Source organism: Trematomus bernacchii, unplaced genomic scaffold (genome assembly GCF_902827165.1).
Source record: "Trematomus bernacchii unplaced genomic scaffold, fTreBer1.1, whole genome shotgun sequence".
Lineage (NCBI taxonomy): Eukaryota > Metazoa > Chordata > Actinopteri > Perciformes > Nototheniidae > Trematomus > Trematomus bernacchii.
The window spans coordinates 7,105,003-7,122,271 of NW_022987821.1; the positions used below are offsets into that span (position 1 = coordinate 7,105,003).

Consider the following 17,269-nt stretch of genomic DNA (forward strand, 5'->3'; position numbering starts at 1 on the left):
TGTTTTGAAATGAGCAGGCTTTCTACTGTGTGTGTGTGTGTGTGTGTGTGTGTGTGTGTGTGTGTGTGAGTATATATATATATGTGTGTGTGTGTGTATACGGGCTTTTTGCCACATGTTCAAGTAACATTATGGACGTTCAATGACAACAGTAGTATTTCCTACAGCTGTAATTAAACCAGCAGGCCTTCTACCTTGTGTGTGTGTGTGTGTGTGTGTGTGTGTGTGTGTGTGTGTGTGTGTGTGTGTGTGTGTGTGTGTGTGTGTGTGTGTGTGTGTGTGTGTGTGTGTGTGTGTGTGTGTGTGTGTGTGTGTGTGTGTGTGTGTGTGTGTGTGTGTATGGGCACATGGACAACACACACAAGGCCGCAGCCTCAGAGCGTAAAGTGCAACATGTTCTGTAAAGTACCTCTAAAAGCGGGAACATGACAGATGTCCGGTTACTCCAACATGGGGTCGTCGTCGTCATCGTCGTCCACCTGAAGCCTCTGGAAGGGACGAGAGCCTGGAGGGCGACGGGAGCTCAGGAACCTGAAGAGAACTGAAGAGGAAGGAGACCCGTTAGTAAAGTCAGACAGATTCACAAGTTGATTTCATTAATAATATCCCATTTGCAACCTCCATTTTGACCTTCTGAATTAGTGTCTGATTCAGATAATGAGCTCAAAGCAGAGAAGATACATTTCTATGAGTATATTGTAGTGAAAGAAAAATAAAAAATGACGTGGAGCTGGAGATTATTATTTCTAAGGTGAACATTTTTGGGAAATTTGGTGACTAGTAAAAACTAGTTGTATCAGTTGTATTGTTGTTGCTCTGTTGGAGGAGCCTGTGACCTAAGATTTTCATTGCTATATCTACACCAGGGGTCGGCAACCCCTGGCACGCGTGCCACCAATGGCACCGTAACCAGTGGCACACTATAGGAATAAGTGTACAAAATATTTATTTTATTTTCGGATTCTGAACGAGACCGCCGCCAGTGCGCGTCTCCCCGTTACCTGCAGAAGGAAGCCATGCACGCAACGCAGCCCCGCTCTCTTTAACTCCAGGCGACTTTCTTCCGCTTTCCTCCGTGGTGCAGTGCTGATAGTTTCACCACAGAGGAAAGCACTTCACAAATTGCATTACCCATAAGGAGCTGTAAAAATGCCCCAGTTTTTGCGTGGCGATCGATATCGGCCGATACTCACTCTCTGCCGATCGATCGGTGCTCTCTAAAAAGGCCGATCGCGAGACGTAACATACATGACACTTTTCTCTGTGTGCGGCAAAACAAGCTCGCAAAAAAATCGCTTCACCAGTCTGGCAGTATTTTAAGGTGTCCGAAAATGACAATAAAATAGCGGTGCAACGTGTGTGAAGCAGAAATCCTGCAGCTCCACCCGCTGTGACGGACCGGTGAGCGGAGCAAAACACACAAGAGTTAGACCTAACACACTTAGCTATTTGATCTACCTTTGGAACTAGTTATACATATATTTATTCTTCACTGTCACTCATTACTGGATCAGTGAGCTGCATAGAGATACTGGCAGGCTGTCAGGAGAGAGAGAGAGGGGGAGAGAGGAAAAGAGAGCGCTTCCGCTCATTTCTCCCGTGTTATTATCCAAAGTTAATGTAAACTTGAATAATGTACTTTATTTGAATGTAATAATTATGTTGGTTGTTGTTTGTGGAAGCGCCAGTGAATGAGCCCCATTAACTGAGTTTTAAACATCACTTTTCACGAGTGTTTTCGTCGAGCTCTTCAAACCCCCCCCCCCCGTTGATAATTCACGATCGTCGGCACGCTGATAAAACATTTTTTTTTAGAATGGCACTTCATATCAAAACCCTCATATCAAAACTCATATTGCCGACCCCTGATCTACACTGTAGCTATGTACACATGACAATAAAAGCCTTGTAAGAACTTGATGATTCTATAAAATATGACAACTTTAAAAGGAAGGACATCAAAATGTGAAAAAGTCTAAATAGTGGTTACTTTACAGACTTACCAGTGATAGCAGTGAGCATCAGCAGGACTCCCACCACCAGGCCGATGACCAACGGGACGTCCCAGCAGCTCTCAGCAGCCAATAGGCAGCGAGCGCGGGTCATCGTGCCGTTATTGGGCTGCGGCGGCACCGACAGCAGTTTGCACATCAGCGGGTAAATGTCCACGCTCTGTAAGCTGCTGATTCGATAACCCTGCCGGAAGCTGGGGCCCGACGCGGCCATGAAGGGGTGCATGCTGGGTAGGGAGTTGTCGTAGCCGTGATCGCCCACTGAGGGAAAAGGAAAGAGAGTTAGAGAAACTAAACATGAAGAAGCAGGGTTCAAAATCAGATGACCATTTTAGTTTTCACTTCATATAGCATCTTAAATTGTATTTAAATGTCCTTTAGTTTCCTTGTGTCAACACGGGCTATATAGATAAACTTGCCTCGCCTTTCAAAGCAAAAAATAAAACAGACATACATCTTGGTAGCTTGTCGCCTCGCAGCACTATGGTCCAGCCCTCGTCAGCGATCAATATGATTGGCTGGACGCGGTCATTGTTCCTGTAGTGCAGCCTATCAGGGATGTCGTGTTTCTTATAAGCTTTCATATGTTCGTGGCACTTATCCAGCAGTTTGAAGACGGCCTCTGGATCTGCAAAGCACAGAGGAAGGGAATTAGTGTGAGCAAATATCTCTAGAATAACATTTCTAATGATCAAATCTATTGTCAGAAGAGCGTTCATGTTTAAAGCCCCAACCGACTGGAATACTTGACCTGCTACTATCAGATCCCTTGCATCATTGGGTAGGTTTCAGCATTGTTATTGATACAACTGATCTATTAGACACTACTGTCTATCAAATTGTAATGATTGGATGTATTAATTTTACTTAACCTGTCCTTGTTTGTCATGCTTTGCTTTCTGTTATTTTGTTCATGTCTGTCTGTAAGACGTTGCTTTTGTCGGAACCCCCTTGAAAACCAGATGGTGCATCTCAAGGGGTTTATCCTAATAAATACATTTCTATATATATATAGCAGACGTGAACTTGGCTACCTTTCAGTGGGATGATGGCTGTGACAGGAGAGAGGTCCACCAGTGTGTAGTTGTCGGGGTGGAGGCAGTTGTCCAGCTGTATGAGGCGCTGAGCCGAGCACTGCGTCATGCCGTGGTCACTGGTTATCAGGATGTTGACGTGACCCCAGAGCCCGGTTGTCTTCAGCTCAGAAATCAGCAGGCCAATGTTGTCGTCAACCTGATCGCACACACAAAGACACGTCAATAACTGTCTCCATCTCGTGCTAATCTGAAGGGAAAGGAGATCTGTGCAAATCTGATTAACACTCAAGTGTGCCGAGTCACTGTAAGGTCATTGGTCGTCAACCTGATCGCACATAAAGATTGAAGGCTTTTATTGTCATTCGTACATAGCTACAGATATGTCAATGAAAAACTTAAATCACAGGCTCCATATTTTGTGGTATCTTCATCACTATATGTTACAAACACCTGCTGCATCCATCAAGCTTCTCTAATTCAATAGATCTCATAAGATTTCAGGAACCTTTTGTGTCAGAATCAAGTGAGCTTCTTTGAAATATTGAGTGTGTCCCAATGACTGTACCTCCTTCAGGACTTGGCTCATGGCGGTGTCGTTGTCAGGGCCGAAGATGTGACCCGAGCGGTCCGGTTCTTCCCAGTAGAGCGCTGCAAACATCACTCCTTTCTCCTGAGGGAATTTGGTTTAAGGTAAAGCAAGTAAGACGATGGATAATAACCCTTCCAGACGACACACATTGAACTGCATTGAAAATGTTATAAATTACACTAATCAGTGAGTTTGATAAAAAAAAACGTTCCTACCTTTTCGTCCCCTAACATCCACTTTGTCACGTTCCCCACTCGCTGCTTGAACGTCACATGAGAGTTGTAGGGAAGGAAGTGTGTCGCTGTGCGGTTTCCAATAGTCACTTCGGAGCCGGGCCACATCATGGCCCCCGTCTTGTATCCGGAGTCCAGTGCTGAGATCCAGAGGGGCCGAGCCTCGTTCCACCACATGGGGTTGGAGTCGTTGTTGATGTGGAAGTGCTTGTGGCTGACGGGGTCGTACATGTTACTGGCCAGGATACCGTGAGACTCAGCGTACAGCCCTGTCACCTGGAGAGGAAAACAAAGACCATTACTATTGCTTTTGTTATGATCCTATAATTCACTGTTGTTGGGAAAATAGTGAATGTACTCTTCCAATGTCAGAGTACACCTGATAACAAAGGTATCCCAACTGTAGCTGTGCACATGACAGGATGTATGATTACCTAGAAGAGCATCAGGACTGTTTGAGGCATATGATAGCTATGTGATTAACATGATGATTCAGCCTCTATGGAGATAGACATATGACAAGCATGATCATTTCTGACGTGGAGCTAATCTGAAGTAAACATTGAATACTGCTTTCTATTCCTCCATCTTGTGACTGTGTAACTCCCTCTCTTGGATATCAGCATGTGAAGGACACTGTTCAGGAACTAGTTGATGCTCTGTATGTGATGACTACTTCCATTCTGGAGAGGATCAGAAACACATGGATCAAGCCGGTGACGAGTGAGACAACTGTTATGCTATTTTATTTGTATTTAATTTACTATGTCATATTAAAGTCTTTCTTATAATTGGTTTAAATGTTTACTTGATTGATAAAAAGCACATATGACAGTGCATCTTTATCACACTCTCTGACAGATAATCTTCACGACACAAAAACAGCAGCGGGGTTACCAGGCTGTAGTGATTGGGGAAGGTCTTGGTGATGAAGACGTTGGTGAGCTGCTCCACCAGGATCCCTTGGCTGTACAGGAGCTTCAGGTTGGGCATGGGGAACCTCCGCAGGTAGTCCGCTCTGAAACCATCGAAAGACACCAGCAGCAGCTGAGGAGGACTCCGCTGCTCCGTGATGTTCTCTGTGGCGAAGGCTCCGACACAGCACAGGACGCCCAGAAGTATTTTTAGTAACATCCTGAAAAGAAGTACGAGAAAATAGTTATTTCAACTAGACATGGCGTGTTGACGATTTGTGTGAAGGTTTCTAGCAGAAAGTGGGATGTAATCCTGTTTGGATGCAGTTACAAAATGAATACATGGGATAGGCATTTGTTTTTTAATCTGCAATGGAATTGGGAAGGGACATAAGAGGAAATCCTGTTCCTTGTCACCTTCCACCCTGAAGCCATGCTGCCAAATGCTTAATAGGTCACCAATAAGATCTGTAACTGAATGGGCTCTGTCAATAAATACAAGATGTGGACTTCACATCGCTCAACTGTCTTCAAGGACTCACTGGATCTTGCTTTCAGGGTAAAGCAGCACAAAAATGTAGATATAAGTGGCTACGGTTTACTTCCTGATTGTTGGCATCCTACTTCACGATGTGTTGTGGAAGTGAGTTGTTTAGTATAGTCCAAAATAGGTCATATGTGCGTAGAGGAGGAACTGGTTCAAACAGGTGCTCGTCGTTGAGTGTGTGAGGAGGAGGATGTGTGTTTTATGGGCTTCATAGAAAAGTGCGGTTTTACTAGTTTCAGTTGTCTGTGTGTTTTTCAAAACGGAGTGGAAACAACCTCTGCCACGCTTCTTGTACAAGATCAACACAATTTTCTTATTTACTTTGTGAATTCAGGGAGTGAAGTAATTCTGTAAGCAAAGACTTCACCCTTTCAGATCAAAGATCCATGAAATTAGAGCAAATGCAAAAAAATGTGATTGACTCCAAGAGAGAGAGATTGACTCTGATAGTCTCTCTATTTGATTAAGCACATTTGAGACTTTGGTCTGTCACTTCTGGTTCAAAGTGAGGAACAAGTCAATTGAATAAGACGCACAAGAAAAGCTGTTATCTTGTCTTATGTGTCTGTTGCATGTTAATGGGTTTTAAAAAAGGGCTTTAAAACTGTGCACTTCACATGTGTTTTTCTTTGCTTATATGCTCTCTTTTAATGCCAACAACCTGCAGATGGAAATGAGCGTCTATGGCTAAATCTGGCACATTTAGACGATGCACTCGTGTTAATTAATGAGCATTGTCCCTTCTTAAATAACCAAATACAAAACTAATATTTATTTCTTATTCTGAGTTTTGTACTAACTTAATTAGTCGCCTCAATGCATTTGACAAGTCGAGGAGTCAACTCATACGTTGGTAAACCTGCATTCAAAGTAAAAGTACTCCTTGTGCGTAATGGCCCATTTCAGAACGACATATATTGAGTTACTATTATCATTATTTATGTATTGGATATCTTAACCTATAAATATATGTCGAAGTGTATTTAATAATTAAGTTAGACTTTGTGTAAGCTAATTTTCTGAAGCTAAAAAGTGACTAGTTACAAAAAGCTGTCAAATGTATTAAGTGGAGTAAAAAGTACAATATTGGCTTCTTAAATGTGGTGGAGTAAAAGTACAGGTTAGCTTAAACTAAGAATACTCGGGTTGAGTACAAGTACCTCAACATTGTGCTTGAGTTTAATATTTGAATACATATACATTTCCAACACTGTAAATAACCACAACCAGGAAGTCCCCTTTGTTGATAAAAAGTACAGAAGAAATACCCCTTATAATAATAATAATAATAATAAATACTTAAGAAAATGTACAGGTGAGAAAATAATTAGTGAATTGAATACAGAATGTAAATTGTATTATTAGCAAAGACATGGTTAGCCTCTGGTATCGCATCATATAATGTAAATATCTACATTTACATACGTTAGCATTTTAACATCGTAGGCTACACACAAAAAAAAGATAGCAGCGTGTTTAATAGTCTTACCTGTCACAGGATGTACGGGCTCTTGTCCTCCACACAGTATGGTTCAATAACTTTCGCTTTCTGGTCTATTTTGGCAGCAACATTACTGGACTTCCCCAAAAATACATGCTAACTGTTAGCTAAAAAGTATTTCCACCATGTCACAACAACACATTTCAAAATAAATTCTTCCCTAAAACGCCTTGTAAAATAATGACTATTTCTCATTTATAGTTACAATTTACAATACATGGTAACTCAATTGATATTTTCTGAGCAATTTAAACCCATTTATGTATAAATATATTTGGATTTAATCTATTAAAAAAAGTCAAGGCTTTTGTTTTGAAGTACTAACTGCATACCTTTGCTCTTGTCGTTGCCAGCTTGACGTAACCGTTAACGGACGCTTTAGCAAGATTGACAGTTAAAGCAGCGAATCAGCGATCAGAGATCAGAATCGGGGGCGGGACATGATTGAGCGATTTGCTTGTTGTTGGATGCACGCAGGATGTGGTTGCATGGAAAGTTAGACTAGAGGCTGTTGTACTTTTATGCATAACTGTAAGGATTAATATCATGGATGAATAATAAGAACTTAAAGATGAATATACATTAAACAAATTAGTTGTCACTTTGCCGCTTGGACGTAACAATAAACGCACCTGCATTCAAATCAGCCCAATTAGCTAGGCATTAGTAGTAGAGCACGATCTGCCAGAAATGATCACACTCCTGTAACCAGGGTTCGAGTTATAAACTGAGCTCTATGGGGGTCTTTGAAACTAACGCACACACACACACACACACACACACACACACACACACACACACACACACACACACACACACACACACACACACACACAATAAACATATGGACAGGGGTTACTATTTAAAAAAAATTGCAAATGTATTTGGGAACCTATCCATGTGAACATATTTTGGGAGTGGACCTCAAATCCTCTAGGGGGGTCCGGGGGCATGCCCCCCCTGGTAAGATATTTTTTTAATTTTGGAGTTAAATGCATCAATCTGGTGCATTTTGAGGGGAAAATAAAGAGACTAGATCTATGGAAACACCCATATGAAACAGATGCCACATCATAGACAGACAGTCACCCTGTGTGAGGCAAACCCACATTTGCGCAGCGTTGCGTTCACAATAGCCTACATTAAGGCCATCGGGAAACCTCCCGGCCCTCCCGATGGCCAGTCTGGGCCTGCCAGCAGCCCTCTACTCGCTACAAACTTAAATATGAAAACATAGCCGTGGGAACATGTTTCAAATGGGGGGTACTGTGGGGATGACACCAGGGCCGGTTCTGACCAATTTGCTGCCCGAGGCAAGATTTTTGCTGGTTCATTTATATCTTATTTTATCAGTTAACATTTATTTATTCATCCATATTTTTTAATCTCTCCAGTTTTAAAGGATATTGTTGGTTTACTGTCCTATAGTATACATGTGCCAAGAGCAAGGACTGTCTTAGGTAAGACAGCTTTTATGTGCGCAGCTCCACTTGCTTGGAACAATCTTCAGCAATAATTGAAACTGAGCAATCTCATTCCTCTGCATGTTTTTAAAGCTAGGCTAAATGAAATGCTCGTTGATACTATGGGTACTTGTAAATGTCTATAACTATGTAAATGTATCCTGTAAATATAATGTATGATGTCCTTTATTGTTTTATGTTTCATGTGGAACCTATATGCTGCAGGTCTCCCTTGAAAAAGAGATCTATGATCTCAATGGGACCAATCTGGTTAAATAAAGGTTTGAAATGAAATGAAATGACATTGGAATGATTTCAAACCTGTTTTTATTGATCCTAATAATTATAAAGGTGTGCCTTGGAAATATTTGTTTACATAAATTGTGATAAAACCGTTTGAGACACACTGAGATAACTTAGACTAAAGTGAACTATCTAAACAGTCCTTTACCTCACTGAGCCTCTCAGGGCAAATGGAAAATGTAACCGGGGTGAAAAGGGTGTTATCTTTACTTAATTATGAATGTGAACAGTTGTATCAACAGCTTTTACAATGTGCTGCTGACTGCTGGAAAGTGGTTTTACTTTAATGTATTTGTTTCGTCCATTGTGCTAATGCAGGTGGGGCCGACCAGTTATACAAGAGGTAGATAATAGCTGTACTTTTTTTTAATGAGCCACATGCCATGATGCACCAACATAATTGTATTATTTAGACTGACATTAAGAAGTTGAATCAACTCATTACAGGGCGAGAGAGTGAGAGAGAGAGAGAGAGAGAGAGAGAGAGGAGAGAGAGGAGAGAGAGAGAGAGAGTGAGAGAGAGAGAGAGAGAGAGAGAGAGAGAGAGAGAGAGAGAGAGAGAGAGAGAGAGAGAGAGTAAGAGAGAGAGAGAGAGAGAGAGAGAGAGAGAGAGAGAGAGATCAGACAAAGTGATATGAGTGATAGTGAAACGTTTTAACTTTCATTTAGCAAAACATAGCGTGAAACTTTACATGCAAGTTTCAAAGTAACTTCCTGAAATGTAATTGTCTGCGGTGATTCTACGGAGTCCCCAAAGGCCCAAAAGTGTGCACACAAAACATATTTTCGGCTGCCCGGGCATAAATCTCTGTTAGTTTAAACTCCCACTTCACTACTTTACATTCAAAACAAATAGCTTATAAAATGTGGCACGGCATTATTGATAAAGCTACATATTAGTCTATAAAATAGTTACATCATACTTATCTTAACCAGCAACACCAATAAAATACTGCTTCACATAAATGCATCGCAAATAATCATCAGTTTGTATTCAATGCATATAGAGGCAACTGAACCACACATCAACATTTCATCCATGCATTTCTTCACTTGTCAGTAGTTGTTCAAGCTCTCAAACAAACAAGCGGGCAGTACATCACATTGGCTCTTTTTGCTGCTACTTTGACAACATGGTTGCAACCGGTTTTGTTTTCGTGCTGTTGATGCCAATTTTCATTTTTTTATATAGTGAGTTGATGATTTCATAAACTAAGAGTGAGGTATATTTTCGCCTCGCAAATTTTCCATCCAAATGAAGCAACATTTCTAAATCATTTTCAGACAAATTTGACTACACATGTTAGTGTTGTTAGATCTTATTGTCTTATATTTGTGTACAGCACTTTGAATTGCTTTGTGTTGAAAGGTGCTATATAAATAAACTTGCCTCGCCTTGCCTATGATGACTCACAATCTACTAGGATTAATAAATGTCCAAAGTGTCTATTACGTTAGTAGGAAATCCAACCTAGAGCAATTGAGCATTGGAATAGAACATGTTGTTCCATACGGCCCAATGAGAACAAACACGAGGCAGAATCTAAACAGGAAAGTGTAAAAACATGTTGAATCATTAAACATCTGATAGAACAAGAACAAGACACACCTAGTTTTTGTTTTTCTAAAAACAAAACAATGAGGTAGATACTAGCTGTCATTTTTTTTAAGGAGGGGCAGTTTGGGCGTATTGTTGTACATAGCCGCGGGAACATGTTTCGAATGGGGTGTGCTGTGGGGATGACACCAGGGTTGCGTTCGAATACTCCAAAAAAACAGCTCCTAAATTCTAACCCTATCGTCTATTCCTTGACCTCGGAGTGAAACGTCATGGGGTTAAGGGATAGTGGATAGGAGAATTCAAAAGGATTTAGGAGAAGAGACTGCGGCACTTTAGAGAATCCGACTGCACTTTCACTATCCGACGTGTTTATGATGCGCCAGCAGAGGTCATAAATGTGCGCCTGCTGCTGTGGGGAAACTATGGAAACTACAGTTTTCTATACAGCGGACTACAACATGGATGTTTAATAAGAACGAGGGACTACTGTAAACTCATCTAGAGACTCTGCACCGTGCTCTGATGCTGTTGTTTTATGCTTTATGAACGGGGACAACAGAGAAACATATTCTTCATGACCAAAGTTGGAATTGAAATAAAAAAGGAAAGTGAAACTTATGCTCGTCACCCTCTCCCTCCGGTCCACATTAATACAAATGATCCCAATACGTATGATTGTATGAAAAGATCTTAAAATCAATACAAATGTATTTATTATAACGGTTAGTCCTTAACATCTATCACTGTGTATATCACCATTCAAACATCTTTTAAAAGTTGAACAAACCCCACACAGCTCAGTAAAGACTGTGAAATGTTGACTTTATTTGATCATTTCAGTAAAAACTAACGTTCATATTTCTCTTTTTGATTATAATACTGATGAACGTTCAAAACAAAGCACTTTGGCAACTTACCACATACGTTTTAAAAATGCTTAATAAGCACCGTAACTTTCATGATATCATTTCTCGTTCATAATCGGTTGTTTCCGTGAACGGCCGACTGTTGTGTGACGGCAAATGCTGCGGCCGCAAGGCATTGTGGGGCAGCATTTTCTCCTCTCCTTTCGGTTAGGGAGGTCCAGTGGTTCCTAAGCTAAAGGAGGTTATAAAGGAAGTTTGAAACCTCCTTTCCTTTTAATTTAGAGAATTCGAACGGCACTTATCATGGCTGCCACTGAGGGACTTCCGGGTCATTTCACTCCGTTAGGAAGGTTCCTAAGCTAAATGGACTATTCGAATGCAACCCAGGGCCGGTTCTGACCAATTTGCTGCCCTCGGCAAGATTTTTGCTGGTTCATTTATATCTTACTTTACCAGTTAACATGTATTTATCCATATTTTTTAATCTCTCCAGTTTTAAAGGATATTGTTGGTTTACTGTTGTTAGAAATTAAAATCAATGTTAAACAGCATAATTCAGTCTAAAACATATCGTCAGTTTAAAGCTGTTTTATTGTGGAAAAGCCCGGAAGTTCTCAGGAAATCAATGCCAAGCTTTTATTTTGAAAAATCCTTTATCCGGTTAGCTTGTGACTAATGTTGCGTTTTCTGAATGTAAAGTGAAAATGACTTGGAGTGTTTACAGATACGTGAGAAGCTATGACGTCGGAGGGAATTTCCGTAAAATAAGAACTGTGCCGGAGCGGAACCACTAGGACTTCTAAACTAAGTATTACAGCTGTTTATAAGGTATTAAATAGAAAGTCATGACAGAGATAATGAGGAGAAAATGCTTAAGGAAGTAGGCAGAGAATATCAATGTCGAAATCATCTGTGCTCTCGCGATATCGAACCGGCAAATGAGTAGGGGGCCACCCACTATTTGCACAGCGGGGGACAACGAGACGTGGATAAAAAGGCAGGACGAAAGATAACTCAGTCTCTTCCCTTCGCTGCAGCCTCCCTCAAGACAACACCGGCTTTGTCTCTCCATTCACCATGCTTGTTCTTTAACCACGTTACTTAATTAAACTACCCATTTGAACCTTTTCAGAGACTCCATTAGTCTCGTTATTTTAAGTTTCTTTCCTGGGAGCGAGAAGATCACAAATTATCAACACTGTCCTATAGTATACATTGGAATGATTTCAAACCTGTTTTTATTTATCCTAATAATTATAAAGGTGTGCCTTGGAAATATTTGTTTACATAAATTGTGATAAAACCGTTTGAGACACACTGTGATAACTTAGACTAAAGTGAACTATCTAAACACTCAGAGTCCTTTACCTCACTGAGCCTCTCAGGGCACATGGAAAATGTAACCGGGGTGAAAAGGGTGTTATCTTTACTTAATTATGAATGTGAACATCAAGGCCGAAACATTTTTTTTTTTGTATTATATTTGTATTATATTTCCATTTAATCTTGTGGACGTGCAGATTCCCTGTCCTCCATCAGGGGGTGCTGCAAGCACCCTCAGCACCCCTACTTACCACGGCCCTGTATGAAAAGGTTCAACTACGCACGCACACATGATCTCGGCTCGCGCAGCACGCTCACAGGCATAGATTGTGCAAGAGGTGCAGTGCAGGCATATTGTTATTCAAGAGATGCGTTGTTCTTTTGGAAAACATGTTTTTCTTTTCAATAATACTCATTACATTGACACATGCATTATTTGTGATTAAAATAATGGTTGTTGGTAATGTATTAGCGACCCCCACAGATGTATGATTTCACTGCGTCCGTGGGAGCTCAGACCCCTCCTTATGGGAGCTCAGCTCCCATTGGCTCCCACATAACTCGAACCCTGCCTGTAACCCTATATTAGATATATTTAATAATGTGTGTACTGTTTTATTCTCAACTTTTATTTATTTATACATTCATTTATTTATTTATTATTTTATTTATTTCTGTATTTATTTTCTCATTTATTCATTATTTTATTTATTTATTTTCGTATTTCCGTATTTATTTATTTATTCATAGTTATGTATGAATTTTTTTATTTATACTTACGTCACGTTCCGTCCTCCATAAATAAAGTCACATTACCTTATAAGAATTGAACTCATAACCTTAAAGCTTACATCGAGGCCTTAAAGACACATTTTTGGCATATTTGATTTCATAATTTTGGATTATAATAATATAATAATACATTTGATTTATATAGCACACTTTAAAAACAACGTCATCTCAAGGTGCTTCACAAAGCTATAAGGAACAATAAGTAAAATTGTTGGCTTTAAAATAATCCCTGTACAACCTTGTGTCCGTTCAGAAGTAGATTAAACATTAGCGTAAACCAAATTGCATGAGAAAAAAACCACACATTTTGAAAGTGAAAACTGCTTTTATTCAGTGTTTTTAAAAGGATTATCCCTGTGTTTGTTTCAGAATGGAGGTAATGTGTCCATGTATGTGGGCGGCTGTGGCGCAGTGGATAGTGTGTTGGTGTTCGGATCAGGGGAGCACAGGTTCAAACCCCACTGCAGTCAGCATGTCGTTGTGTCCCTGAGACACTTCACCCCAAATTGCTCCTGTGGGGATTGCCCACAGTATCGAGTATGTAAGTTGCTTTGGATAAAAGCGTCTAACAAGTAACATGTAATGCTGTGATGCTGTGATGTGAAAACAAATATCAAACCAGAGTCCGAGCCTTTTGTCACAGAAAAAAGGTTTATTTAAAAATAAAGTTATATCCCTCTTACTCGTCAAAACAAAAAAATGTGTCATTGAATTATTCTCCGTTCGCTGCTTGAACCACAATCATCACAGATTCATAAACAAAGATTGATAAATGTCCGTTTGACTTGACGTAGCATGTTTGTTTGTTTGTTTACAATGGAGACATTCAATGCCGAGGTTAACAAAGACAGATATGGTGAAGAAACCAGTTTGTTCTCATTGATAATCTGATCAATAACAGCATGCTTTGACTAACAGAAAGTAAATAAGGCTGCAACAACAAACGTGTACCCGGCTTTTCTTGCTTTTTTTCTTGTAAAAATAACTAAAACCATTGATTTCAACTCATAGTATGTACTGAATTCAACCATCCTTACTCTGCTTATATTCTCTTATTGTCAGCAAACCCACAGACAGAGCTGGTTTTGGGCCATAACATGGATTTGTTGACAGTAAATAAAGTATATATTAAGCTTTATCCTGTAAATGAAAGGATAACATCACTGTTGTTATCTGAAGGAAGTCACGTGCATAAAGTAATCAGTTTATGATGAAACACTTGCTGCAGTAATCTGATTACTCACTAGTTTACGCATGGTCATGTAGGAAAATGATACATTAAATAGGAAAAAGGGAATCCAACAGATGTGTTTCAAATAACTGTCATGTCATCTGATTACTGTCAAACATGTCAATCCACTGATAGGCTTGAATGTTTTCTAAGCTTAATAAACACTGGTGTTATTTACTTTTCCAGCAACTAACTAATCACAAGGTTTGGGCTGATTCAATTCGGTGATTTTACCAGTAATATATTAAGATTAGATACAAAATAATTCAAAGTGAACAAGAAAAGTGATTCAGGAGAAAGAAAATCTGTGGAGATGTGGGACTGAAGGCTGCGTCACGAGTGTGTGTGTGTTTTCTTTTTCTGACAGCCGCTGATCATCAAACAGAAACTGAAGCATGAAAAGGCACGTCATGTTCTTTGAAAAGTTGGCGGCAGATCACTGACCTGTTTATAAAAGTAAAAAAAAACAGAAGTGGATTCAGTCCGAGCGCACACAGACTGAATCCACTCGTGTGCAAACAAGAAAAACTGAGATTGGAAATCAAAGCACAAATTGTGTGAGGCTGCCGTCACGATACAACCAGGAGCGTTTGTCCACTGCAGGCCAGCTTAATGCACATTAACACACATACTTGCTAAATCGCAGTAAGTGCAATACTCTGTAAAGTCAAACCATTTGAAAATATCTGATTGTAGTTTTATGGTTTTGCAAAAAAGTCCTGGTTTTAAACAGACTTAATAAAAAGTCCTCGTTTGGTTCAGATCCTAATATATATATCGCAATATCCCCCAAAATGATAGTAATTTGTTTTTTTCAGCCCTATTTTAGACTTGGATTTAAAACCAACCCTAATGCAAGTTTTTAGAACACTTTAAGGAATAAAATATCATTAACATTTTCTTTAAAACACACAAAATCAATGATGAAATAACCAGCCTCATCGACAAGCTTGTTGAATTTGTATTTGTATAGAAAATGTAAAAGAAATATCCCATATCTTAGAATTGAGTTTTAAATCTGAGCAGCAGCGGACAAAGCCCCCCTCGTCTCGAACATAGACTTGCAGATAAGCAAGCTTTACTTTTAAATTACTCTCCATAAATAAAAAACTATAAAAAGAAAAAAGAACGTCACCGACCTCCTATAAATAAAAAAAACTGAGATTTCCAGCAAAACACAGCGATAAAGATCTGTATACAAAATAAATAAAAAAGCAAACCCATATGAACAATATACAGTGTTACTAATATCTCGCTAAACCTCTGCCAATAGACTACCGTAGTGCATATGTTTCCATTCACCACAACAACTACCAATTTGGACTTTTATCTTAATTTTTTCTTCGCAAATCTGCACAAGGCGAATTGGGATCCTAGCGAACAGAAACGAGGAGATGCGAGGTTTTTTGCGTTGGCGTGTTTTTGATTTCACAGGAAGATGGAGATGAGCGTGGCTCTGCTGTTGCACATTCAGACACTGACAGATTCCTCTGCAAGTTGTGGAGTGTTTGTTAAACATTTGGTTGATTCCTCATCTACGACTAAACACCATAAACACGTCAGCTTCCGCTCTAGAGAATCCTCATCCCTCGGTGTGTGTGTGTGTGTGTGTGTAGTACCGCATGATGTGCTGAAATATTACTGGCCTCTTAGAAGCACACACACACTTTTAAATAAAACGATATCCTTTAAAACAAGTGTGCAAATTAAATGAGAGACTATTCAAATCGAGGGGGCGACCGCGCCTGTGTCAGACCCTCGGGCTGGGCGATACATCCACATTTTATTGAGATAAATACCAACTATTGTCTTATATTTTGGGTGTTGTCTTTTCCTGGTTTTAAAGGCTAAGATGATGCACATTTGTGAATTGACCCCACTGTTGAGGCTGTTGTATTATTTACCTAGTCATTCATTCTGTGAAAGCCACCCTACAATATTGTCGCCCAGCCCTAGCTGACACACACGTTCCTGTCTATAAAGGGACTTCTTTTCAGTCTTGGGGTATGCGTAAGGAAATAAAACCTCCAGGATAAAAATCTAGATATCTACAATAAATCACGTTTTTATCCAGAAGAGGTTACAGTGTAAAACTGGTTCTTCTTTAGCCGCCGTCTGTTAGCCTCCCCATGTCAGTGTGTGTGTGTGTAAATGTGTGTGTGTGGAGGGGATTTGGGCCTTCAGGCATGCTGTCCAGTGCAAACCTACCTAAAGAGTAAAGAGTTTGGGGGGTTTATGGAGGGGTTGGAGCGTCCTCGCTGCAGACAGACAGGCAGCTGTCTCTGATATGTGCCGTCTGCAGAGGAGCAGTAATAAAACTCCCTTTCTTGATTCAAGTATTTTCACAGCGCCTCCTCCAGGACTCGGGGAATCGGCTGCTTCGCTCCCAGCAGCGCGGGAAACAATAAATATGATGAATGCTCAGTTAGCTTCCCACAAAATAAAAGTCTGGTGTGTGTGTTTGATGGATGTTTGAAACACACACACTCACAAGCTGCCCCCTCTCCCCCTCCGTCAGAGTGTGTGTTGGTGCTATAGGCATGTTTTGCACAGCGCCACCTGGCCCTTCATGTAGTCGCGGCAGGGGCAGATGCGGTGCAGCGAGCTGTGAGCGCCGGCGCAGCTGAACAGCAACAGGTCGGACTGGAAGATGCAGTGACGCCGCTTCTTGCTGTACGCCGGGACCAACGTGTCCGCACTCGACTCCACCGTCTGACAGTCCAACCCGAACCTGAGGCACACGGCATCAAAAGTCAACTAAAGTACACGATTTATGCTCAATTATCACTTTAATACGTTTGAATTACACTCAAAATGTGTTAGTTTTGCATACAGCAAGTAGATGGATTGGCAGTGTGCATATATTCATATTGACATAATATAAATGTCTGTAAAAT

The 17,269-nt window shown here is 40.3% G+C and overlaps 2 protein-coding genes across 2 annotated transcripts in view; both read right to left on the minus strand.

The window, feature by feature from the left end:
* Nucleotides 1-268: 268 nt before the first annotated feature.
* On the minus strand, nucleotides 269-6,963 carry enpp4 (ectonucleotide pyrophosphatase/phosphodiesterase 4). Its single transcript, XM_034151272.1, has 8 exons — nucleotides 6,822-6,963; nucleotides 4,769-5,006; nucleotides 3,854-4,147; nucleotides 3,615-3,719; nucleotides 3,047-3,245; nucleotides 2,467-2,640; nucleotides 2,004-2,273; nucleotides 269-541 (listed from the first exon to the last, which is right to left on the minus strand). Exons 2-8 carry the CDS (start codon nucleotides 5,003-5,005, stop codon nucleotides 441-443), a joined length of 1,380 nt encoding a protein of 459 aa, XP_034007163.1. The 5' UTR covers nucleotide 5,006; nucleotides 6,822-6,963; the 3' UTR covers nucleotides 269-440.
* Nucleotides 6,964-13,771: 6,808 nt separating this feature from the next.
* mgat5 (alpha-1,6-mannosylglycoprotein 6-beta-N-acetylglucosaminyltransferase) overlaps nucleotides 13,772-17,269 on the minus strand; it is a 73,988-nt gene continuing 70,490 nt past the window's right edge. Inside the window, exon 17 of the mRNA XM_034151050.1 lies at nucleotides 13,772-17,103. Within this exon, the coding sequence (XP_034006941.1) occupies nucleotides 16,905-17,103 (199 nt within the window). The 3' untranslated portion in view covers nucleotides 13,772-16,904. The remainder of the gene's footprint in view (nucleotides 17,104-17,269) is intronic.

What these genes read in the sequence shown, in the direction of transcription:
- enpp4 (XM_034151272.1), bottom strand. Translation starts at nt 5,005, where the DNA reads ATGTTACTAAAAATACTTCTGGGCGTCCTGTGCTGTGTCGGAGCCTTC. An exon ending in AGCCATCATCCCACTGAAAG is followed by an intron (nt 2,641 to 3,046) that starts GTAGCCAAGTTC and finishes TGTGCTTTGCAG; the next exon opens with ATCCAGAGGCCGTCTTCAAA. An exon ending in GATGCTCACTGCTATCACTG is followed by an intron (nt 542 to 2,003) that starts GTAAGTCTGTAA and finishes CTTCCTCTTCAG; the next exon opens with TTCTCTTCAGGTTCCTGAGC.